Below are 26,500 nucleotides of genomic sequence, written 5' to 3'. Positions count from 1 at the left end.
GCTTGGGAATGTCCACTCACTGATTTCTACAACTTTTGTTGTATCTTGCAATTAGGATATCTGCAACATTTTTGTGATTAGTATTAATAACCAGCCAGTTAGTTACCTGGTTGTATTGCTGATAAAAAAACCCTTTTATTAGAGGTTTTTGCCCTGGGCTATCCAGTTCATCTCTTCACCTACTGCAGTAGGTAAGAGCCAAAGGGATACATACATAGTGCAGGCAGTTTTCGAGGTATGAAAACAATGTTGTACTTAACTTCTCTGAAAGTAATTGACATTTTAAAGTGGTAAAAACATGGGTTTTATTAATCAACTGCAGTCACAATACAATCATCATAGATTTCCCCTTCTGTATTCATTCCGCCGAACACAAAACAGAGCAGTGTGTCAGCCTGACTTTCTTCATGTGAGTCACCACCTTGAGTCACTCCTTTCTCAGTGGAATCACCTTTCTCAGCATCACAGTTTAGAGTGGCTGAATTTGAATCTTCTTTCTCAGAAGTACACGTCCCTGGCCACGGAATGATACACATGGAATGGTCCAACCTTCCAGCGGGAGGAGAATTTTCAAATTTAAGCAAGGTCCAATGCTGCTTTTCTATTTTGGGGGGAAAAAAGTCTGTTAAAAAATTTCCAAAAATATTCAGTGATGTGCTTTATCACCTGAGCCCAAAAGAAACAAGAAAAGTGGAGCGGGGGAACCCTAAAGGTACTCTTACTGCTTTGATGATGTCATTCCCTGAAAGTCTGGTTTTTATTCCTTCAGCCTTAGATGTGGAGTGGCCAAATTGAAAGACCAAAGCGTTGTGATAGTTTTCAAAGAAGGGTGATACTTGCTTAAAGACCCACAATGAACATCTGCTCACCTATGTGATACTGGTACATCGTATTCAGGGCTCCTGTGGGAGTCATTCCTCCGAAGACATACATGTGTTTCCCCACGGCCACAGCTGAGTGAGCGGCGCAGCCTGTGGGAGCTGCCCCGGTGGGCGTTAGCTTCTGCCACTTCATGTCACCTGCCAAGAGATGGAAACTGGGCAAAACCTAGACAGTGGTTTCAGACTGAACCTGTCAGACGTCTGCAGCTTGCAAACCAACCCCTGAACTTCACTCACTAAAGAGAGTTCTTGAGATAATAAAGCAAGGTTTGGTGTGCACAAAAATCACTTGGGGGAGCTTGAAATTCTGTCTGGGTCGTCCAGAGAGGGAGGGAGGGGGCTCAGTCATCTATAGTTGTAACAAGCATCCCAGGTGATTCTGATGTAGGTGGTCTTCGGAGCACACTGAGGAATGTGATCTAAGCTTTGGTGACCATCACCATTAACTCCTTAGGAACCCAGGAGCAGGTAAGGTTGTGTGTGTATGTGTGTGTGTGTGTGTGCGCGTGCACGCGTCTTGCGGAAGCATGCCTGTATGTGCACACACATGCATTCTGAAACAGTAACAGCTACTTTGCAACTTTGTGAGTGCTGACTAGACGCTTCAAAAATCTGGCTTACTTTATTCTCATGATAGCTGCATGAAATTTGCTACTGCTCAGTTCTGCCTACTTCTTGCAGATGAAAAAACAGGATTAGAGACGGGAAGAAGTACCACAGCTAGAGCTGCACTCAGGTCTGACTCCCAGATCTGTGTTCTCTACACTGTAATATGCTGCCTCAGCACCTATTTCCTACCTATTTCTGCAGATAGTTGCAACTTTTCAGACAAGCAAAGGAGGCAGGACCTCACCGGATTTTGGGTTTTAGAGAACAACCTGGGTAGGAAAAGAGGAAAAATAACTAGGAAATAGTTCCTCCTACAAGAGAAAAGGACTTTCTTTTTTTTAAAATAAGCATTAAAACCCTGTTTGCCTGCCTGCAAGGAATGCTCCTGTGAAGATATTTTCCATCTGTCAGTTCAAGGCAGGGGTCCAGCAACTGAGTTGGAAGGGAGAATCACCGAGTCCAGCCAAATATGCTTGCCAATGTGGGAATCCCAGCCAGTGTCAGCCAGTCTCCAATGTCACCAAATCAGAGAACCCACCGTTTGGCAAGGTAGCCTGATACTTGCACAGCAGTTCTCATGCCTTCTGCCCATGGTTCCAATTCCTGTAGTCTGGAGCAACGCAGAATATGTTCATTTGTTTTTCTGTTGACTCTTTTTTTTTTTTTTGGTTGCACTGTGTGGCAGGCAGGATCTTAGTTCTCCAGCAAAGGGTCATACCTATGACCCCTGCAGTGGAAGCGTGAAGTCTTAACCACTGGACCACCAGGGGAGTCCCTATCTGTCCACTGCGACCTGCCAGACACTGTACTCAATGATGGAAATACACTAAGGAAAAAAGAGATAAAGTCCCTGCATTAAGGGACCTCAGAATCTGGAAGAATGACCCCAAAATAGTCCAGGCTCTCGGGACTTTTGGGGTGTCATTCAAACGCTTAAAGACAATACTCATATTTATCCCTAACTTTCCTTTTCTCAGCATTTTTTTAACAATTTAGCATGACAGTTCTTGTTGTCTACTTCCAGACACACTCTAAAAGTTATCCACAGAATTAAAGGCTACAACTTGAAAGAAATCCAGTCCTTCGGGAAGCACAAGACACAATGAATTTTAATGAAAGAGCAGGGTTGTTGAAAGGATAAGAAAGAATTAATGAGTAGGTCTTGGGTCAGCCAGAAAGTTCATAATGGATTTTTTGTAAGATCTTACAGAAAAACTTAGGACTTTCTGGTCAACCCAATACATGGCAAACACTTAGGAAATACTTGCTTTTATTATTATCACTTATTATTCAGGTCACATCTGAAAGAATCTAGTGAAGATTCTCAGAGAAGGCAATGACACCCCACTCCAGTACTCTCCCCTGGAAAATCCCATGGGCAGAGGAGCCTGGTGGGCTGCAGTCCATGGGGTCGCTAAGTGTCGGACATGACTGAGCGACTTCACTTTCACTTTTCACTTTCATGCATTGGAGAAGGAAATGGCAACCCACTCCAGTCTTCTTGCCTGGAGAATCCCAGAGATGGCAGAACCTGGTGGGCTGCCATCTATGGGGTCAGATAGAGTCAGACAGAATGAAGCAACTTAGCAGCAGCAGCAGCGAAGATTCTACTGGCTGGTTGAGAGCAAGGTTCTAGTCAAAGTACATTTTATTTAATTTTAAGCAGACAAGCAAGCCCCCATGCCCTCTACCCTACTTACTGATATCAATGCAATGGAGATCATCATAGAAATGGTCCCCTGCCAAGCCTCCATGGATGAAGAGCTTTGTCCCTGCCGCCACCATCACATGACCATGTCGGGGGGATGGAGGTTTTCCACGTGTCTCTGGTTGTGACCAGGTCAGGGTGCCTGGAAAAATAAATCCCATGACATCAGGTGACAAAGGTATGAAGCAAGAAAGTGAGGACTATACCTAAGCCTCACCTCCCAGCAAGCGGAAATGCACTGAACAAAGAGGGGCCTGGGGGTCATTCACTGTGACTCGCCAGCCCAACCCAGGCCTCCCTCCATCCACAACCCTTACAGCCTCTGCTGGTGTGTGTCCAGGACTGGAGAATTCACTACCTAATATGCCTACCCCTTCCACTGGGCATTAAGGAACCACTTTGTGTTTTGAATTAAAAAAATACCTCCTTAAGTTTCTTTAACCTAGAACTGCCCCCAAATTAAAAAGAATGCGCTTCCTTCTACTGGGACAGGCCTTCAGAGTATTCTATTTTTCACAACAATATTTTTAATTGATTTGCTAGAAGGGTGGGGGAAAAAAATTGACCACTTTTAAAGTTAGCAGGGCCTCTTGAAGTGGTTGTATAGGATAATGATTAGAATATAGGATTTGGAGTTAAAACTGGGTTATTTCACTGAATAATTATGTAGCCTTGCATGTGTTAATTTTCTAAGCTTTAGTTTCTGCAGCTATAAAATGAAGAGAAAGGGAGTACCCGGTAATACCTACCTCTCAGCAGCAGCAGCAGGGTTGAAGTGTGGATTAAATGAGACGATATATGTAAAGCACAGGCATAAATAAAGTACTCTGTACATGAGAGTTATGAGTGTTATCCTAACATAGCAGATGTGTTCTACCTGTTGATAACCCTTCATTTCTTCAAAATTGTACATGTATAGAATTGAAAATCAATCATTTCAACATACCGGAAAAGTCTTAATGGAGTGCTACAAAAATTTTCTTAGACAAAAGCCTGCCAAACAACTTCTCTCTGAATTACCACTTGCGACAGGCCTGAAGGTTGTTCACAGAGCCCTCAGTGTTCCAAGGAATACAATTTGAAATAACCTGAGAAAGTTGATGCATATGCATACATAAGTGGTAAGTATGTTTACCACAGTATTGTTTATATTGATAATAAGGGAGAACTGGAAATAGCCCCTAAGTCCATTAACAGGTGAATGAGTGAGTTATTGCTACAGTCATAATAGAATATTACGTGCTCATTAAAAACAATGAGAAAACTTTGTGATTACAGGGGAAATGCTTAAGTGAAAAATACAAGACACAAACAGCACATCTAGAATTATCTCTTCTACTAAAAAAAAGGACCATAATTGCACTGAAATGTTAACAATTTGGAGGTTATAAAATTATATATACACACACACACACATATAGGCACATATATATGTACATATATTTTTTCTCTTACAGTTTTATGTATTCAAAGCCAATATTTTTTTAAAACTGCTTTAAAAGAATCAGAGTCCATTTTTTCTGCAAAAATTCATATCGTGACATGTCTTAATTTTTAATTTAAACTTATAAGTTTTCAGTTTTGCTTATTGCCTTTTCTCAAAAAAGGTGCAAAAACACACAGGAAAATTATTTTTGTCACATGATATTTGTAAAGCATTATTCCTAAATGCCCACTACTAAAAGAAGGAAATGTAAATAAACGCCACTTAGACAAAAGATTGGCAAGAGGTCTCACAATATTAAATATTCATACCATTTTGACCTAGTGATTCTACTCCCCAGCATCTATTCCACATTAAATGTTGTGTGTGCTGTGCTAAGTCACTTCAGTCATATCTGACTCTTTGCGACCCTATGGACAGTAGCCCGCCAGGCTCCTCTGTCCATGGGATTCTACAGGCGTGAATACTGGAGTGGATTACCATGCCCTCCTTTAGGGGATTCTCCTGACCCAAGGATCAACCTGCATCTCTTGTATCTCCTGCATTTGCAGGTGTGTTCTCTACCATTAGCCCACCTGGGAAGGCCCAAACGTTGTAACATGTACATAAATTAATGTATATATTCACTGTAACATTGTCAATCTTTAGGGGAAAAAAAGTGAATCTATAGGAAAATGACTGAATGAATAATGGATGCCCACAGAAAGATATGCTTTGCAAGAAAATTGTTGGCTTAGGAGAGATCCATGATGTGTGATTAAATGAAGGAATAATAATAATACAGTGAAAATTCATTAGGTGTTTCCTGTGTCAGAACTGCTATAACTGTATCACATTATCTCATTTAATCTTTCCAATTCTTTGTGTTAGGCACTATTACTATCTCCATTTTACAGCAAACTAAGGCCTAGAGAGATTAAGAAATTAGTCTAAAGTGATACAGAAGGTAGACGTCAGATCTGGTTCCAAGTCCACTTCCTGTGGTTTCAAAGTTTATGTTTTCAACTAAGATTTACCTTTGCATGCATGCGTGTTCAGTCGCTCAGTTGTGTTTGACTCTTTGCAACCCTATGGACTATAGCCCTCCAGGCTCCTCTGTCCATGGGATTCTCTAGGCAAGAATACTCGCGTGGACTGCCATTTCCTCCTCTAGGGGATCTTCCCAACCTAGGGACTGAACCCAAGTCTCCTGCATTGCAGGTGGATTCTTTAGCACTGAGCTATCAGGGAAGCCCCCAAGATCTACCCTTAGACCCACAAAACTAAGAGGCAGAACAGTATTTATAATTAGTATTTTCATGTGTGTGTTTTAAGTTTTCATATAATTTCAAAGTCCATAGAAACTTCGTAGGTGTTCACATATACATGTGCATATGATTTATAAATGCACAGAAAAATCCGGAAGTTAGACTATTAGGAATAGCTAACAGTATTTACCTCTGTCTGGGCAGTAGGAAGGAAAGGCCTAAGGGGAAACTTTTTTCTTTTTTGCTTGATAAACTATACTGTCTACATTTTTATAATTGATCCATTATTCTTCTTTAAATGCAATTTTTACTATGGGTAGAAGATATCAGCTAAGAGATACACTGAAGAAGTCTAGAATTGAGACCCACAGCCAGGTTGTCATTTTCTAATCTGTTTCCTGCATCAGGTAAGCTGCAGGCCAGGGCAGCCCCGACCAGGTAAGTGGTGGCCCCAGGGATCTCCCACCCCATCCATACTTGCATCAAACACATGAAGCTTCACATCCTGCACGGGCTGGGCACCTCTCTCTCCACCCCCGAAGACATACAGCTGGTCTCCAATGGCTGCCGATGATGCGTGGAATGTTCTCGGGGATGGCGGTGGGCCGGTCACCTCTGGGGTGGTCCAAGTCCTGGTATCTGGTCCGGAGAGAAGGTAGGCATCTAAATCCCCAGGCTGAGGGCCTCGAACATTGACTCTGGGGCTAGGCAGGGTCACTTGGCAAACCCCAATCCCCAAGAGGGACAGGGTAGGTCTAGGCAGAGATCTCCTGTTATCAAATTCAAGGAGGGGTAAGGGGCAATACTCAGAATGTGTTCAGATAGACCCAAATTCCCACGAATGAAAAGCCACAGGTGCAATTAAGGAGAACAATTTGTTTTGGGAGGCCTTAAACATCCTTTCTGCACCCTATTCCCCTTTGTTGACTATCCTGCGCTGTGCCCACCCAGAGGAGCCCAACATTGAATAAACTCATTCCCACTGGATGCAAGAAACCAAACGTGCCAAGTTTCTCAGGATATGTGGCCATTAAAAAAAGTGGACAATATCATCACAGTCTTAGCAGTAGTAGCAGTAGTAGTAATTGTCCCTACTGAACACTATGTGCCAAATAAATATTTCTTCCCGCATTTTACAGACAAGGAATTGAAGCAGAGACAGATTAAGTCACTCATTTAAGGTGAAGTTCTGCCACCTGGGCAGGTGAACAGAAGCTCATTTTTTTTTTTCAAAAGGAAGCACACATTTTACAGAAACACAAGCAGTAACCAAGCACCTTCCGTGGGCAGAATCATTGCCCTGAGCACCCCACCATCTCCTTATCCTCAGGCAATCCTGGGAGCAGGTGGAAGGTATCCCCACTTAGTAGATGAGGGAACTGAAGCTCAGAAAGTTTAAACCCTTTCCCCCAGGTCGCAGTGTTGGTGAGCAGTAGGGCAGGGATCTGAACACAGATGTATCAAAACTCCCATATCATTCCACTACTTCTTTCTTTCTTCCTTCCTTCCTTTCTGCTATGCTGCATGGCCTGTGGGATTTTAGTTCCCTGACCAGGGGTTAAACCCAAGCCCACAGCAGTGAAAACTCCAAGTCTTAACCACTGGACCATCAGGGAATTCCCAGGAATTATTTCTTGACTAGGAAATTCTGTGTCTTGTGTAAAGGTCTTCATTCAATATACAAAGTGGTACATGAAGCATTTGTAGTATGTGTGGGACTCAAAACATGAACCCGGAGACCAAATAAGTCTCAGCCTATGCAGAGCATAATGGGGACTTCCCATACAGTCCAGTGGTTAAGACGCCTGACTTCCACTGCAGGTGTCTTGGGTTCGATCCCCGGTTAGTGAACTAATATCCCACAAACTTCATAGCCAAAAAAAGCAAACAACAAAAACAAAAAACTAAAATAACATAGCATAATGTAATTGCCTCTATAACTACAGATCTTGGGGAGCTTTTAATCTTAGGGGGAGTTAGAAAGCACACAACCTTCAGAGTAAAAAAAAAAAAACAACAAAACAGAGGAATTATGGAACTGTCATAAAGTTGAGATTGTGTGGCTGCCAAGTCAAATGCTAGCACAAATAATCAGAAAGGAGTCCTAAGACTGAGGAACTTGCCTTCGTAACACAAGAAATTAATGATTCACTTACATCATTCATATTTCTTGGTCATGGTCAAACTATACTTTTTAGGAAAGGAAAGGATCTGGTGAAAAGTCAATTTCTTTGACAGAAGCTTTCCAAATTCTCACTGTATTTTATTTAAAATAGATGCCATCACTGAAAAATTGAGAGGTCAGGGTTCTGGAACTGATTTCCATCTGTCAAACCACAGCTACATCAACCACAATAATTACTGAATGTTAACTATGAGCCAGACGTGAGTTAATTCTTGTCAAACCTAACAAGATAGAAATTATTATTGTCCCAGAATGACAAAGAAGACCAACTGTTATATAAGTAAACCTCTCATTTATAGAGGTAACCAGGCAAGAACTGATTGTTACATGAAAAATGTCCAGGTTACTAGTGATGAACAAACTGCATATTTAAACAATTAGATACAATCGTTTGTTTTTTTTTTTTACTTTTGCCCATCAAATTAGCAGTGCTTAAAAATGATAAATTCAGTGCCAGTCAGGAGTGAAACAAGAACTATTAAACACAACTGGAAAAAGGATAAGTTGAAAAAAATCTTTCTGGAGATGGAGTTTCCTGGTGGCCTAGTGGTTAGGATTCTGGGCTTTCATTCTTGGGCCCAGGTTCAATCCTGGGTCAGGAAAGTGAGATTGCACAAACTGTGCAATGTGGCCAAAAAAGAAAATTAAAAAAAGTCTTCCTGGAGAACAATCTGATACCATGTACTAAAAGCTTTGAAGTAAAAAAAAAAAAAAGCTTAAAGTCCAGGGTTTTATCTAGTTCTTTTATTTATGGGCATGAATTCTAAGGCAATAATTTGAAATACATTCAATGACTTCTGAACAAAGATATTCACTACTTTGTTATTTATAATGATAAAAATCTGAAGACAACCTACATGTTAAAAAAAAACACAGAGGAATTATGGTATTATCATAAAATTGAGTGCTATGCAGTCATTAAAAATGATTTTAGCAAAGCTTTGTTGATAGGGAATCATTTCTGTGCTAATTATGAAATTAAAAAGACCCAATAGTGTAATGGTGAAATACAAAGATCTCAGGTTTACAAAATTGCAGAGAAAAGACAGAAAGGAAGTACACAGAACTGTTATTAATAGCCTTAATATCATAGGATTGTGGATGGCTTTTGTCTACTTATTTACACTTTTAAAATATTTTTCAATGCATATTGAAAAATTTATAAAGAGAAAAACAACAAAAAATTGTTTCTAACTGACAGAAAGTCAGGTCCATCCCCACGGGTGGTTCAGCAACATCCTTGCAGCAGTGACGTCCCCAAAATGCTTCCTCTGTGACAAAACTGCCAGTGAGACGAGCCAGGAACTTTGTACTTTTTGGCTAAAAGAAACATACTAAGAGGATCTCAATCAAGGTTTCTTAACTTTGGTACTATTGACATTTTAGACCAGATAATTCTTTATTGTGAGAGGCTGCCCTATGCTTTATAGCAGGGGTCCTCAACCTCCAATGCCTGATGATCTAAGGTGGAGCCGATGTAATAATAATAGAAATAAAGTGACAAAAAATGTAATGAGTTTGAATCATCCCCAGACCATAACCCCACCCTGCTCCCACCCCTGTCCATGGAAAATTTGTCTTCCATGAAGCTAGTCCCTGGTGCCAAAAAGGTTGGGGAACACTGCATTACAGGATGTATGGTACCATCTCTGGCCTCCACCCATCAGATGCCCTGCCTCAAGGTGTCACATGCCAACTGTCCCCTGGAGGGCACAATCACCCCCATTTGAGACCTCTGACAGAGGTGACTTGGATTCAAGGGTCTGATTCCCTGATGACTTTAGGAAAGTCACTCTCCATTGCTAGACCAGGTTGCCCACTTGACATAACTGTTCTCTGAAGTCTCTTTCAGCTTTGATTTTCAGAAGTTGATAATCTGTGCCTCTTAGAAGGAAAACAAAATATCATGTATGATTTTCAGATTCTGTTAGAAGTGACAATGGTTATTTTTCTATGAGGTCAGCAAAGGTTAAATGGATTGGTCAGTAAAATCCAAATGGGACTTTGGTACAGGAATTGAAATTGGATTTACTTATTCATTTTGGTAAATAAAATAACTATCAGTTACTTACCAGGATTCAGAACTTGCAGGCAGTTTCGATTTCCTGACTGGTCGGCCCCTCCAAACACCCAGATGCTGTGAGGTGTGCAGGAGGGACTGAAGCTGGCGTGCTCGTACCGGGGCAGGAGGCTCTTGGAGGTGGCTAAATCCCACTGGTGGGTTCCTGGAAAATATTTCACCCAGTTCCTAGATTGGGGCTGCCAGTGGTTTATAGTGGCTGACAAACTTGGGGGAGGGTGAAAAATGAAAAAGGGGTTAAAAGTATAAGCGAGCAACCAGCAGATCACTTAAAGGGAATGTGGTCAACCTCCAGAACATTTTACATCAGACATTTTGGGGGCTGTCGGCCTGTCCATAAACCCTCTTTTATGGGACCTGCCCCATCTCCCTGTCCCAGCTTTCCAAGTCCTGCCTCCACTCTCTCCTGAGGCTAGGCCAAATTCCCTGCCCATGGATTCTCTCTCTCTTGGGTTTTTAATTTTTTTGGTCGGTGAAGAGAGCTTCTTTTACCTCTAGGTAAAGGACTTCTGGCTAAAACAATTTCACAGCCTATTAACACCTAACTTCTTAGTGATTTTAATTAGTAAACCATTCACATAGGGCCTTCACAGGCACTGTCTTGTTAGATCATTACGAGCGCCAAGTGAAGCAAGTTATTATGGGACACTGAGCCCCAGATGGTTTAGGTGGTTTAGCCAGAGTCACAAAGGTAGTAACAAGTCACAACAGAATTGTAACTGTACTAGACGGTAAACTTCCTGAGAGATTAAAGAGATTTCATTTACCTTTGAAATCCTAGTACAGTGTGTTGAAATTCAAATGCCTACAGAGGATTGGAGGAAATTGGAGAATGAGAGCTCCACTGATATGTGGTAGCTCAGGTGCAAAAATTGTCACCATGCAGATATTCAGGCCTACTGATGTCAGATCTTCCAAGACTACAACAGAAGCCAAACAACTTCAAGTTTTACAAGTAGACTCCTGCACATGTGGTTGGTACACAACTAAGATCAAAACAGTAACAGCCATGTTACATGAACCTAAGAAAACATGTTAACAACACGTTTTTGAACTGTGGTTCTGGAGAAGACTCTGGAGAGTCCCTTGGACTGCAAGGAGATCAAACCAGTCAATCCTAAAGGAGATCAACCTTGAACATTCATTGGAAGGACTGATGCTGAAATTGAAGTTCCAGTACTTTGGCCACCTGATGCAAAGAGCTGACTCAATGGAAAAGACCCTGATGCTGGGAAAGACTGAGGGCAGGAAGAGAAAGAAGCGACAGAGGATGAGATGGTTGGATGGCATCATCAATTCAACAGACATGAGACTGAACAAACTCTGGGAGATAGTGAAGGACAGGGAAGCCTGGTGTGCTGCTTCATGGGGTCCATGAAGGTCCATGGGGTCACAAAGAGTCGGACACAACTTATCAATTGAACAACAACACACCAGTTTTCTTTTGCCATTGTGTAGTACACAGTAGTCACTTGTTAGTTCATTCATTCATCTGAATACTTATAAAGCACCTACTCTATGCCAGGTGCTATGATAATGGCTGGGGATGCAAGGAGAAGTAGTATAACCGTGGTGAGAGTTCTCTGATGGCCTAAAGGTTCGCATTCGACACTTTCACTGCGGTGAGCCAGGTGCAATAAGCTACATGGCATGGCAAAAAAAAAAGAAAAAAATATGTACTTATAACCATGTTCCCTGTTTCCAAGGAGCTTATACTTTGGTAGGGAAGATAAACAAGAAAACAATCCCATGTGGACAGGGTTGTGAAGAGGGATGAAGATGGGAAAGTACAGGATGCCATGGAAACACAGAGAGTGATTGTGTCATTGACACTTACATTAGGAAATATATATTTGGCCTTCATCTGTTCTAGGCACAGAGCTCTGAAAACCTTTGTGAAGACCTAAGTAATAAGACTGGTAAGTGTCTTTCACTATTGATAACAAACCCCCTGTTAACCACACCTCAGTTTATGGGGGTTTTTTGGCCACACCATGAGGCATGTAGAATCTTATTTCCCATAGCAGAGATCCAACCCACTCCCCATGCACTGCAAGTATGAAGTCTTAACCACTGGATCACCAGGGAAGTCCCTGAGTTTATGTTAATAAGGTGATTTTTGGAAAGCCCCTAAAGATGGGGGCTGGTTGCCAGGGGAAGAAAGTGTGAGACTACAGGTTAGAATTACAGCCCCAGACAACCCCACCACCAGCTCTGGGGAGAGGAGAGGGATGGAGGTTGACAGTCACCAATGGCCATAATGTAATCAATTACTCCTCCACAAAAAAGGCAGGGTTCAGAGAGTTTCCAGGTTGGTGAATACATGGAAGTGTTGGAAAGGCAGGGCACCTCGACGGGACACAGGAGTGCCTTTCCCCACATACTTTGCTCTAAGCATCTCTTCTGTCTGGCTGTTTTCCTGAGCTTGGTGGCCTCTTGAGGAAATTAACCAGAAATTAATGGAAGCTGAGGAGGGTGTCAGGGGACCCTCCCATTTAAAGGAGTTGGTCAGAACCACCACTGGCCTTGCGACTGGCATCTGAAGGGGAGCAGGGAGAGTCTCATGGGTCTGAACCCTTCACCTGTGGGCTTGGAGTCTAACTCCAGGTAGAACTGAGCTGAGTCGTAGGACACCCAGCTAGTGTTGCAGAATTATCTGCTGTGGGGAAAAAATCCCCACACATTTGTCAGTCCGAAGGGAAGTACTGAAGATGTGTCAAGAGGCGGCACGGGAGTAGAGAAGAAAAACAGAAGAGTCACCCCTTTGCGGTGGCAGTACCTAAACTAGTCCAGATGTACCAGGGCAAGCTTCCTAATGAAATGACTTTCCTTTTATTCATTTTTGTTTATTTATGTGCTTTGGCCGTTCCATGCTGGCATGTGAGATCTTAGTTCCCTGACCAGAGATCAAATCCGTGCTCCTTGAATTAGGAGAGCAGAGTCTTAACCACCAGGAAAGTCCCTGGAAGTAACATTTAACCTGGGGTCTGAAAGATGGAGAGTAGTCAGATGACATGGAAAAGGAAAAGTCTTCCAAGCAGATGGAACAATATATGCAAAGGTGTGGAAACCAAAAGAATTCAAGGAACTGAAGGATATTCAGTGGAGCAAATGTGGATTTCGGAGAGCCAAGAGACAAAGCTGGGGAAGGCTTGAAACTGGAGAGGGACATAATCAGACTTATATTTTATAAAATACTCACCTGAGTATTGAAAATGCACTGTACAGGGGGTAAGTTTGGAAGCAGGCAGATTAGTAAGAAGGTTGTTGTAAGAGTGTAGCTGAGAGATACTAAGGTTTGGACCACAGTAGTAGCAATGCAAATGGAAAGACATGGGTGAAAATAGAGATATTTAGGATTTGATGACGTGGATGTAAGAGGTGAGGGAATCAGTGTCTCCTAGAGAAACATCTGATAAATGAGTGGCTGGCTGTCCAGGGCTCCAAATAGACTCTTTCCCAAATCAAGGGGGGCTTAGTTTGGTAGATATATTCCTGAAGTCTGTTGTGTCTTTAGGGACTTCTCAGTGATGTTCAGTGAACTGAAATGGACTGGAATGGGTGAATTCAACTCAGATGACCATTATATGTACTACTGTGGGCAAGAATCCCTTAGAAGCAATGCAGTAGCCCTCATAGTCAACAAAAGACTCCAAAATGCAGTACTTGGATGCAATCTCAAAAACAACACAATTATCTCTGTTCGTTTTCAAGGCAAACCATTCAATATCACAGTAATCCAAGTCTATGCCCCAACCAGTAATGCCGAAGAAGCTGAAGTTGAATGGTTTTATGAAGACCTACAAGACCTTCCAGAACTAACACCCAAAAAAGATGTCCTTTTCAGTATAGGGGACTGGAATGCAAAAGTAGGAAGTCAAGAGATACATGGAGTAACAGGCAAATTTGGCCTTGGAGTACAAAATGAAGCAGGGTAAAAGCTAACAGAGTTTTGCCAAGAGAACACACTGGTCATAGCAAACACCCTCTTCTAACAACACAAGAGAAAATTCTACACATGGACATCACCAGATGGTCAATACTGAAATCAGATTGATTATATTCTTTGCAGTCAAAGATGGAGAAGCTCTATACAGTCAGCAAAAACAAGACGGGGAGCTGACTGTGACTCAGATCATGAACTCCTTATTGCCAAATTCAGACTTAAATTGAAGAAAGTATGGAAAACCACTAGACCATTCAGGTATGACCTAAATCAAATCCCTTATGATTATACAGTGGAAGTGACAAATAGATTCAAGGGATTAGATCTGATAGAATGCCTGAAGAACTGTGGACAGAGGTTCATGACATTGTACAGGAGGCAGTGATCAAGACCATCCCCAAGAAAAAGAAATGTGAAAAGGTAAAATGGTTGAGGAAGTCTTACAGATAGTTGAGAAAAGAATAGAAGCTCTAAAAACAAACAAACAAAAAGAATAGAAGCTAAAGGCAAAGGAGAAAAGGAAAGATAAACCCATCTGAATGTAGCATTCCAAAGAAGAGAGATAAGAGAGATAAGAGGAGAGATAAGAAAGCCTTCCTCAGTGATCAATGCAAAGAAATAGAGGAAAACAACAGAATGAGAAAGACTAGAGATCTTTTCAAGAAAATTAGACACCAAGGGAACATTTCATGCAAAGATGGGCACAATAAAGGACAGAAATGGTATGGACATAACAGAAGCAGAAGATATTAAGAAGAGGTGGCAAGAATATACAGAAGAACTATACAAAAAAGATCTTCATGGCCCAGATAACCACGATGGTGTGATCACTCATCTAGAGCCAGACACCCTGGAATGTGAAGTCAAGTGGGTCTTAGCAAGCATCCCTATGAACAAAGCTAGTGGAAGTGATAGAATTCCAGTTGAGCTACTGCAAGTCCTAAAAAATGATGCTGTTAAAGTGATGCACTCAACATGCTAGCAAATTTGGAAACTCAGCAGTGGCCACAAGACTGGAAAAGGTCAGTTTTCATTCCAATTCCAAAAAAAGGCAATGTCAAAGAATGTTCAAACTACCGCACAATTGCAGTCATCTCACACGCTTGTAAAGTAATGCTCAAAATTCTCCAAGCCAGGCTTCAACAGTATGTGAACCCTGAACTTCTTCAAGCTGGACTTCAGAAAAGGCAGAGGAACCAGAGATCAAACTGCCAACATCCTTTGGATCATCGAAAAAGCAAAAGAGTTTCAGAAAAACATCTACTTCAGCTTTATTGACTACGCCAAAGTCTTTGACAGTGTGGATTACAGCAAACTGTGGAAAATTCTGAAAGAGATGGGAATACCAGACCACCTGACCTGCCTCTTGAGAAATCTGTATGCAGGTCAAGAAGGAACAGTTAGAACTGGACATGGAATAACAGATTGGTTTCAAATCGGGAAAGGAGTACGTCAAGGCTGTATATTGTCACCCTGCTTATATAACTTACAGGCAGAGTACATCACGCAAAATGCTGGGCTGGATGAAGCACAAGCTGGATTCAAGATTGCCTGGAGAAATATCAATAACCTCGGATATGAAGATGACACGACCCTTATGGCAGAAAGCAAAGAAGAACTAAAAAGCCTCTTAATGAAAGTGAAAGAGGTGAGTCAAAAAGCTGGCTTAAAACTCAACATTCAAAAAATGAAGATCATGGCATCTGGTCCCATCACTTCATGGCAAATAGATGGGGAAACAATGGAAACAGTGAGAGCCTTTATTTTGGGGGGCTTCAAAATCACTGCAGATGGTATCTGCAGCCATGAAATTAAAAGATGCTTGCACCTTGGAAGAAAAGCTATGACCAACCTAGGCAGCATACTAAAACGCAGAGACATTACTTTGCCAACAAAGGTCCATCTAGTCAAAGCTATGATTTTTCCAGTAGTCATGTATGGATGTCAGATTTGGACAATAAAGAAAGCTGAGCGCAGAAGAATTGATGTTTTTGAACTGTGGTGTTGGAGAAGACTCTTGAAAGTCCCTTGAACTTCAAGGAGATCAAACCAGTCCATCCTATGGTCCTGAATCAGTCCTGAATATTCATTGGAAGGACTGATGCTGAAGCCAAAGCTACAATACTTTGGCCACCTGATGCAAAGAACTGACTTATTTGAAAAGACCCTGATGCTGGGAAACATTGAAGGCAGGAGTAGAAGGGGACGACAGAGGATGAGATGGTTGGATGGCATCACCAACTTGATAGACATGAGTTTGAGTAAGCTCTGGGAGCTCACACATAGCAATCTCCCACTGGTTACCTATTTTATATATGGTAATGTACATGTTTGAACTAATATTCTTAGGAATGATCACAGCCAGCAGCACAAAGCCCTGCTCTTTGGCCAAAGGGCACATGCTCTGCAGCTTCTGGTTGTTGTTTTTTAACCATGCCACATGGCATGGTATCCTTGTTCCCCAACCAGGGATGAAATACATCTTCCCTGCAGTGGAAGCTTGGAGTCCCAACCACTGGACTGCCAGGGAAGTCCCCTCCACTGCTGGTCTTACCCAGATCTATGGTGTGCACATCTGAGAAGCTTCTGTTTGGATCTGCTCCCCCAACAATGAAGACCATCCCTCTCTCAGCGTCACCAACAGGGGGTAAATATGAGCAGCTGTGACCAACCCGTGCACAGGGGCTGTCTCCAACTGGGGTCAGGGTGTACCTGCCAAAGGAAGATATATATATTCAGGAGGCCTGAGCAGAGAATAAATGCAGCAGTGTATTCTTTGCACTCCTCATGGAACAGGCACCAGAGAGAAGGGTCTTATACACACAAAGACTTTTAAAATAATACCCAGCAAAGCAGCATTTTTCTAATTGAAAACAGTACCTTCCCTTTGCACATAACCTTTGACTTTTTAATTCTGTCCCTACTTTCATCTCACATTAACCTACCGGGAGTGCCCTGGACTAGTAATTGTCCCCATGTGGTAGAGCTGGAAACTGATACACAGAAATGCTCAATGGTATGTCCTGGCACAACATGGTACTTATGAGCACGGCTTGCCAATTCAGACAGACCTAGTTCAAGTCCCAGTTCACATGCTTTCTCCAGGTATGCCCTTTTAGAAGTCACTTTATCTTTCTGAACCTTAGTTTCCTCATTTGTAAAATGAAGACGGCAATAATTATACTTGTGAAGAATGAGATGCACTCTTGTTACACGGCAGGGAAGGACTCAGTAAATGATGGCCAGAACTTTATGTATAATCATGTGAGAACCAACAGCAGCAAAGCTCCCACCACTAGCCAGTGATGCTTCCCCCTGCCAAGTAATATACTCCATCCTTCATTGAATTTTAAGAGTTTTTCCAGATTACTCATAAAGCTTGACATGATGGAAGCCAAAGCTAGCTCTTTGAAAAATCAAATACAGGATCCATTCATTCTGCTCTGTAAAGTTATTCTGAATGCTGACAGAAAGCACACTTCAACCTTTCTGGTTGAAAAAGAAAATTCTGTAGCTGTTTTTCTGGCATTTGGGACTCTTGGCTCTTCCGTCCTTCTCGTACCTTTCTCCTGACCTGGCTTCCCCACACTCATTCCTTTTGGTTCTCTATCCACCTGTCTGGCTACACTTTCTGTTTCCTTTTCTGACTCCTTTCCCTCCAGCTTTCTTCCAACCCCCATGGATTCCCTTTGTCTTAGTCTAGGTTTACTTACCTGATCAATTTTATATGTACTGATGGCTTCAATTACCACCCATCTACATGTTCATCAGTGATTTCAAAATCTGTTTCTTTTCCAGATCTCTCTTTCGATGTCCAGATTCACGTATCACATTACTGCCCAAATGACTGCTAACCATGTACCATGCCTACGGACTGCTAACTTTGCTACAACCCTGATTTCACTAAACTTGCACAAAACCCCTTTGAGGACAGTAATGTTATCATCTGAGTTTTACAGCTGTGGACCTGAGGCTTAGAAAGGTTAAATAACTTATTCAAGGGCACACAGCCCTGCCCCTACATGGTGAATAAAACAAAAGAAGTCCCTGCCTTCATAGCCCTGCCAGACTAGTTGGGAGGAAAAACACTAAACAAATAATTTCACAAATGACCACTTCATTTCAATTGCACTACAAAGGAGAACAGGATATATAGTATGAGGACATATCACGGGGGGTCCCTACCCTGTAAGGAGAGTTGGGTGGGGACAGGGGTGGTCCCAGAAGACTTCCTGAAGAAGCCCCATTTTAACTGAGATCTGAAGTATGAGTAGAAGTTATTAATAGTTGGGCAAAGAAAGGGACAAAAGATGGGGGGAAAGGGTGATCCAGGGAGAGGGACCAGCTTGTAGAGCCCCTCAGTGGGACAGTGCCAACCACGTTAAAGGAAAAGAAAGAGAACAAAGTGTACGTAGGGGCTCGTAAAGCTGGAGAGGTAGGTAGGGACAGATTATGCAGGGCCCAGTGGGCCATTTTAAGGACTCTGGTTTCTATCCTAAGACCAACACAGAGGAACAAAAGGCTTTTAATCTAGAGAATGCCATGCTCAGATTTATGATGGGTAGAGAGCAAAAGTGGACACAGAGAAGGCAGATCAAAGGGTCTCCTCCAAGGTCCTGCAGAAGCACTGCCTCCTCTCTACAGCCCTCTGTGAGCCTTGTTTCAGCACTGATCACTTTTCATCACCATCACCAGGTTAGTCTGCAGCACCCCCTACTCGGAGACTATTCACCTTTGTGCCTTCAGCACCTACACTGTAACTGCCCCTGTCAGGCCAGTGTTAGTTGTTGAATGAAGGGTGGGTTGAACAAGCATTCAAGAAACAGTGAAGCCAGTTTAATCTAATTACCTGAAAACCTTAAAAAATGCGTCAGCGCTTGGGGGAAGACACAGAGCTGGAGCTGAGGATGCCAGATGGCCAATGTCTTACTCGTCTTGGTAAATGGATTCTAATAAAATCAACATCTGCTCTGTGATAATTATTGCCCCACTACCTTTCCTCTGAAGACCTTCTCAGACAGTTTGAGTCTAATTACCAGAAACTACAGACAGTTTCATCTCTACCCTTTTTTATAGATGATCAAATATATTAGTAAACTACTTATAAACGAAACAAAAACTCATGTGTTTCTCTGTCTGAATCCTTCCTTACAGACCATGTTTCTTTCCTGGGCTTGTCTCCAGGCTCCAAGACTGGCAGCTGCTTCATGATGTCCTATGCATAAGACAGAAAGGCACTCTTTAGACATTGACGATTATCTTCTACCTAACACACAGAGATTACTTCCCATTTAAAAAAATTTCCTGTTGATATACTAATTTCTAGGGCCTGATCTGAATAAGCACTACCACCTTTTGATAAAAACTTACATTTGATAAAAACTTACATTTGATAAAAACTTACAATTGATAAAAACTTACACTATGCTGAGTTTTATGTAAGCAACAATAATGCAACTTTCTTAATCCAATTACAGAATTTTTTTTGCTTGAAGTTTTCTGTGTCTGTGGTTTTCATGGGGAAAGGGCATATATCAAAATAATTTTGGAGGTCATAAGGTATTTATATTTATCAAAAGATAAAACACTTTAAAAAGCTGAGAAATACCAAACTCTAGGATAACTCTTGGCCCCAGCATGACATTCAAAGCCTTCTGGTCTCAACCTCCTTTTCAGGAACTCAAGCCTACAATTTCTTGCTTTATTGAGCTGTTCTTACTACATTTGTTCCTCTGAAATGTCAAGCCCTTTCATAATTTGCATCTTATGCTGCTTCCCTTACCTTAAATGTCCCTTCCCTTCTGGCAAACTTCTAGTTAACCTCCAAATTCCAGTTCAACTGTCCCATCCTTAGTGAAACCGTCCCTTATTTGTTGCTTTCCTCACATTCTCAAGCTATTCTACATCCGAAGGTATCCGTTAAGCTACCGTAATTGCAGGGTCATCCTGAATGTAATTATCTATTTAAAAGTTTCTAGACTAGATTCTAGACTAAATTCCAAGGGAGCTGGGCCTCTCCGATGCATTCAGAGAACCAACTAGTGGGCGCCGTATAGAGCAGAAGTGAGGGATGAGTGAATGATGAAAGAAAATAGATAACATTTCCGGGAGTTGAATGGATAAATCCAACCTTCAGCCTAAGCCACTAACTGCTGTTCCCAAAGCCCAAAGCTAAGTGGGGTAAACTTCACATGGCCTGGGACCTCCCGCAGCAGCCCCTGCCAGTCCCATCCCCCAGTCCCAGCCCCGCGTGGCAGCGATAAGCGATAGGAAACAGGGTCGGGAGAGAACCGTCAGCGTGGCTGGGCCGGAGCCTGAGGAGGTCTACCCGGCGTTTTCTACCCGGCCTATCTCCATTCCCCTAAAAGATGCAGCCGCTCCCGCCCGGGATCTCTTCAAACGGGGGTCCCGCAGCACCCCGATCCAGCTCCGGACCGTATTACCTGCGGCAGTTTAGGCCAGTCCCGGGCCGTGGCTCCGCCCCAGTGGAGGCGGGTCTTAGACCTTCGCCCCTCCTCCAGGCCCCGGAAGAGCGCGGCGGCCAACCTCTCCCAGCCGAGAGGGCTGGGACCCCAGGGCGCCCCCTTGGAAGGGAGCGGGAGGGTTCCTGGTTTCTGAGGTGAAGACCTGCTTGTGTATTTCTCCAGAGCTGAACTGGCCAGGTCTTCCTGCGGGCCCTACCTCCCCGGTGGAGTAAATAAGGCACGGCTACTTGGAAACGACTTCCAAGCGAAACACCAGGGGTTGAGCATCTATTTAGGTGACCCAAATCCCCGTGGGTTATCTTAAAGGAACTATGATATTTTCATTTCCAGCGATTGTTAGAAATGGTTTCTGAAAGGGAGAGTTGAGGGTGCTTTCCTGGGTGTAAATTTCTCTGCGCGATCTTTAGGCCAGTTCAAGCTTTGGCGCTTTAAAAAGCTGACTCATTCCTCAATTAGCATTTGTAACTATGGCAGGCACTATGCTGAACCTGCAAGAAGATCAAACCGTCAATCCTAAAGGAAATCAACCCTGAATATTCATTGGAAGGACGGGTGCAGAAGTTGAAGCTGGAATACTTGGGACACCAACTCATTGGAAAAGACCCTACTCATTGGAAAAGACCCTGATTCTGGGAAAGATTGAGGGCAGGAAGAGAAGGGGAGGACAGAGGATGAGATGGTTGGATGGCATCATTGACTCAATGGACATGAGTTTGAGTAAGCTCTGGGAGTTTGTCATGGACAGAGAAGCCTGACTTGCTGCAGTCCATGGGGTTGCAAATGAGCATCTGAACAACAACAATGCTGAACCAGGCAAACTTGCCCCCTGGCCTCCTGGAGTTTACATTCTTAACTACAGAGAGGCAGAAGGAAGGAGGGAGGGAGATGAAACAGAAAAACCAATAACTAGGTCCATTGGTAAAAAGCGCAAGGAACAAAAATTTCACCAAGAAGAGTATCTATTCTCGTGGAAGTTACTCTTCTTTGGGCCCCAGTGTCACCGTCTGTAAAATGGAGCTAATAAGGTTTCTGCCACAAGCCTAAGGTGAGGAATGCACGAGCTAATGTTTATAAAGTGCTTAGTGCCCGGTGACTGACGCAAAGCTGGTTGTTCAGTGTTTAGCAGCTGAGTCATGTCTGACTCGCTTCCCTGTAACTGCAGAATGGCAGGCCTCCCTATCCTGCACCATCTCCCAGAGTTTGTTCAAACTCATGTCCATCGAGTCCATGATGCCATCCAACCATCTCATCCTCTGTTGCCCCCTTCTCCTCCTGTCCTTAATCTTTCCCAGTATCAGGGTCTTTTCCAATGAGTTGGCGCTTTGCATCAGATACCTTAATATCGGAGCTTCAGCATCAGTCCTTCCAATGAATATTCAGGGTTGATTCCTTTAGAAATGACTGGTTTGATCTCCTTGCAGTTCAAAGGACTCTGAAGAGTCTTCTCCAGCACCACAATTCGAAAGTGTCTGTAAAATGTAATGCTATTCCTAGCTGTAGATGAACCTAGACACCGGTCCTGAGTTAGAAGTGTTCATCTGCATTATTATTGGTCTCTTTCCTAACCACAGGTTCCTGGTGGCTTTCCAGAAAATGGAGAGCTGGTTCAACTGTGTCTATGTTCCTGAGAAACCCACAATCAGGAGGACTGAGTTGTATCCTAGGAACTGAAAGAAACAGCTAAGGAAGGAAACCACAGGAGCTCCTGTGGTACAGAGCTTCAACTATGCTAGCAGAGTGAGAAGCGGACAGACGTACTTGAGGTCACATCCAGACTCCAATGCTGACCATCTAAACTTGGCCTTTGGCAAGTTCATTATCCTCTCTGAGTTCTAGGTTCTTCATGTCTAAAATGGAAATAGTAAATTATCTACCTCAAAGAGGGAGTAATTGAGAGGGTTTAATAGTACAGATGAAAGACCAACCTGGTAAATCTTTTTGCTACTTGAATCTGTAACAGACATTTATTTATTTATTTACTGGCCACACTTTGTGGCATGCAGGATCTTAGTTCCCTGACCAGGGACTGAACCAATGCCGCCTGCACTGGAAACGTGGACTCTTAACCACTGGATTGCTAGGGAAGTCCTTCCAACAAAAATTTATTGACAAAACAGAATTTGCAGTCTGCAGCTCTCTCTAGAGCTCACATATCTATTCCAAACACCTAGGGTCTTTGTGAGTTCCCTTATTAATGGAAGAATTTCCACTGACTGCTAAAGGAGTTTCCTGCTCTCCTTCAGGAAAGAAAACTAAAGGCCAGGTTGGCTCTGCCATATGTCCCTGTGCATCTAGACGGAGATTTCTGCTCACAGCTGCAAATTGCTCTGATGTTCCTTGTGTCTTTGAGAGAAATCCATTTCAAGGTGCCATGCTGGAGTTGCCCATAAACAAGAAAAATTGGAAGAGGTTTGTGGGCAAAATAGCAACCAGCTTTCTTTTTATTTTTGGAGTATAACTGCTTTATAATATTTTGTTAGTTTTTGCTGCACAACAAAGTGAATCAGCTATTAATATATGTTTACATATATCCCCTTTCTCTTGAGCCTCCCTCTAACCCTGCTACAACCAGTTTTCATTGTGGGACCTGTGCTTTCAGACTAGAAATTACATTTCAGAAAGTGTTGGAAAGAACTTTTTTTTTTGGAAAGAACTTTTGAGATCTATTTGTAAACTGGAAGTTGAGGCCCAGAGAAGTTAAAATGACTAACCCACTGAAATGGCAGAACCAGGAGCCTAGATCTCCTGTTTTGTGCAAGGAAGACTAAGAACATATTCCAGTCAGCAAGTTCTGTACACTCTGCCGCAAACCACCCAGTGTGTCTGTCAACTCTCCTAAGAACTCGTCCAACACTGAGAATGTCAAGAGTGAGTTTCTCTGAATGAGGTGAGTCTGCCAGGAGGGAGCTTCTAACTGCCAGACAGTTTGGTAATGTGAGGAGTGCCTCTTATTTTCACTGGAAGGGGATACCACCTGGCTTCATTACCTACCTGTTCACTGACTTATCAACAAGGGAAGCAATGAGGCTCGTGACACCTTCCTTTCAAGCACTTATATTGTTTTAAATATGTTCATATCTATCTCCCTGTTTTTCTCCCTTCCCAATTCTGAGAAGAAACCTTATTTTAAAATTTTTTAAAAAATATTTATTTATTTGCCTGTGCTGAGTCTTAGTTGTGGTATGCAGGAACTAGTTCCTCGACCAGAGGACCAGAGGACCAGAAGACCAGAGATTGAACCTGGGCCTCCTGCCCTGGGAGTGTGAAGTCTTAGCCCCGGGACCTCCAGGGAAGTTCCTGAGGAGAAACCTTGAATAGGATTAATTCCCAGTTATTGAGATTCAAAGATGAAAAGTGAATTGTCAGTTTTTTCAAAGAGGACTGTAAAAAAAAAAAAAGTCAAACAACAATAACATCCTTTCCTCTTTTGCGATTTGTTTTTCCTTCAAAAAACTCTGAGCCTATTATCTCTATACTCGTCACCCAAAGTCGTCATCTTTTTTTAAAAATGTTTATTTATTTGGCTGTACCAGGTCTTAGTTGCAACATGCAGGATCTTCTCTTTTCGTCATGGCATGCAGGAGCTTTAGTTGCAGCATGCGAATCTTAGCTGTGGTGTGTGGAATCTGGTTCTCTAACCAGAGATGGAACCAGGGCCCCTGATTAGGAGCGCAGAGTCTTAGTCACTGGACCACCAGGGAAGTGCCCTGCTTAAAGTCTTATACGTTACCTCTTCAGAAAGACCTTTTCTGCTTGGCCAATATTCAGAGCTAACACCTTGCACTCACTGTACACAACATTGTTTTAAACCCTTTCTGTATACCAACTCTATTCAACTTCACTACCAGCCTAGAAGATAAGTATTCTTTTTTCCCCCACATATTGAGGGGGAAGGTAAGTATTCTTATTCGCTTCCTATGAAGCAAGCACTGTTATTATCTCCTCACTGGAACTGAGAAAACTGGAGCACAGAAAGGATAGATAACTTTGCCACAGTCACACAGGGAGTATTAGAACCTGGGTTTGAACTCTAGCCATTCGGTGCTAGAGTCTGCACATGTATGTGATGTCCATGTGTTGCCAACATAAGGTAGGCCTCTTCTACTCCATTTTTTTCACTCGTGGCACCCCATTTTCCCCATTTTTACCATGAATTATACTTTGCAATTAGTTCTTGCTCATTTATTTTTGTTATTAGAATGTATTACCCATAGGGCAGGAATCTTATATGTATCATTTATATCATAGGTGTGTGCGTGCTAAGTTGCTTCAGTCGTGTATAACTCTGTGACCCTATGGAGTGTAGCCTGCCAGGCTCCTCTATCCATGGATTCTCCAGGCAAGAATACTAGAGTGGGTTGCCATGCCCTTCTCCATGGTCACAGGTACTATATAACTATTAATTGAATAAATGAAGAAATGTATGCTTGTGGGTACCATTCTGCAACAAACTTTTAAGGATTAATTTCACTTTGAAACAATTTCATACTTACAGAACAGTTACAAGAATAATACAAAGAACTTCACCCAGATACCTCAATAAAATTTAGCCAGATGTCATCAAAATATACTTTAGGGCCAGAGGATGGATCCAGGATTACTTGAACAACAAATATTTATGGAGCACCTGCTACTATTGGGCTATAGAAGTGTCTCCTAACTGGTCTTTCAGCTGCAGTTGTTGCCTCCTACAGTCTTACACAGCAGCCAGAGTGATCCTTTTAAAACAAGTTAGATCGTTACTTCTCTGCTCAAAAGTCTGCAATAATTCCTCATTGCATGAAAAGTAAAAAATCAGCGTTCTTTTCTCTCATCTCCTCTCCTACTTCTCTCACCTTGATCCAGCCACACTAATCTTCTTGCCATTTCCCTAAGATTCTAGACATGGTTTTTTTTTTTTTTTTTTTTTTTTTGTAGAGCCTCTGCATCAGCTGTCTTTGTAATTTTTCTCAAGTAACTACAGAGCTATCTCCTCTGCCTCTTTGTTGGTTCCTAAACATGCATCACTACATCTCCCTTACTCTGCTGCTTTTTTCCCCCCTAGCAGTTGCCACTTTCTAATATACTCTACAGTTATTTACTATGGTTATTGTTTATGTTCTGTCTCCTTTACTAGAATATAGATACAGGATGAGAATATCTTTGTCTATTTTGTTTGCTGGATACACCAAGCACCTCCAGGGTACCTAGCACATAAGAAGTGTTCAGTAGTGCTCGCTTCGGCAGCACATATACTAAAATTGGAACGATACAGAGAAGATTAGCATGGCCCCTGGGCAAGGATGACACGCAAATTCGTGAAGCTTTCCATATTTTTTGGATAAAATGATCTCTATGTGATGTGATTGGAAAAGTCTTTGTACTTAATTAAAGATAATACCAAGTAATTAATAACAACAAAAAGTGTTCAGTTAATAGCTGTTGAGTGAAGGAATGTTGATAGTGCCAGGTCCTGATTTAGGTGTTGAGGGTACAATAAAGAAACTCTCAGCCCTTGTGGGCCACCCAGACCTATTCCAGTCTTGGCTCCCCCGCCTATTCCCTGTGAGAGCTGGACAAGTTACGTAACCTCTCTGAGCCTTCCTTTCCTATCAAGTGTTATTTAGATTAGACAGAAAAACAGCATCTGTATAGCATTTGGCATAAGAAGAGTTTAAACACTTGTTTCCTTTCTTTCCAGGCTGGAAATTTGGTAGCCTGACATCTCTGCCAAAGGTTTATTTAGGCAAGGTTTTCATACTGCCTTGGAAACCGTGCAAACAGGTTACTCTCTGGCCAGGCTTACCCGATTTTTAACTGAAGATATTCTGGCGAAGAGAATGCTTAAAAGAGTAGGAGTGAGAAACCAGGGAATGGCTAACATCACCTGCTTTGCCGTTTTGCATCGTAAAAGCCTCCCTGGATCCCCAAAGAGG

The 26,500-nt window shown here is 42.4% G+C and overlaps 1 protein-coding gene and 1 non-coding gene across 7 annotated transcripts; one reads left to right on the top strand and one right to left on the bottom strand.

The window, feature by feature from the left end:
* Positions 1 to 280: 280 nt before the first annotated feature.
* RABEPK (Rab9 effector protein with kelch motifs) lies at positions 281 to 26,499 on the bottom strand. 6 transcript variants are annotated; one of them, XM_020874295.2, is made up of 8 exons: positions 26,371 to 26,499; positions 19,257 to 19,315; positions 16,655 to 16,812; positions 10,147 to 10,299; positions 6,367 to 6,528; positions 3,191 to 3,340; positions 870 to 1,019; positions 281 to 601 (listed from the first exon to the last, which is right to left on the bottom strand). In XM_020874295.2, exons 1-8 carry the CDS (start codon positions 26,446 to 26,448, stop codon positions 309 to 311), a joined length of 1,203 nt encoding a protein of 400 aa, XP_020729954.2. In that variant the 5' UTR covers positions 26,449 to 26,499; the 3' UTR covers positions 281 to 308. The 6 variants fall into 6 exon arrangements, with proteins under 6 accessions (XP_020729954.2, XP_020729962.2, XP_020729974.2 ...); XM_020874303.2 differs by lacking the exon at positions 26,371 to 26,499 and adding an exon at positions 20,544 to 20,630; XM_020874315.2 differs by lacking the exon at positions 26,371 to 26,499 and adding an exon at positions 20,392 to 20,530.
* On the top strand, positions 25,796 to 25,902 carry LOC139031807 (U6 spliceosomal RNA). Its single transcript, XR_011484325.1, has one exon. It is a non-coding gene; the product is annotated as a U6 spliceosomal RNA (small nuclear RNA).
* Position 26,500: the final 1 nt, after the last annotated feature.

Source organism: Odocoileus virginianus, chromosome 2 (genome assembly GCF_023699985.2).
Source record: "Odocoileus virginianus isolate 20LAN1187 ecotype Illinois chromosome 2, Ovbor_1.2, whole genome shotgun sequence".
Taxonomy (NCBI): Eukaryota; Metazoa; Chordata; class Mammalia; order Artiodactyla; family Cervidae; genus Odocoileus; species Odocoileus virginianus.
Note: the sequence above shows the minus strand (reverse complement) of the source record. Positions and strands in the feature narration are given on the sequence as shown.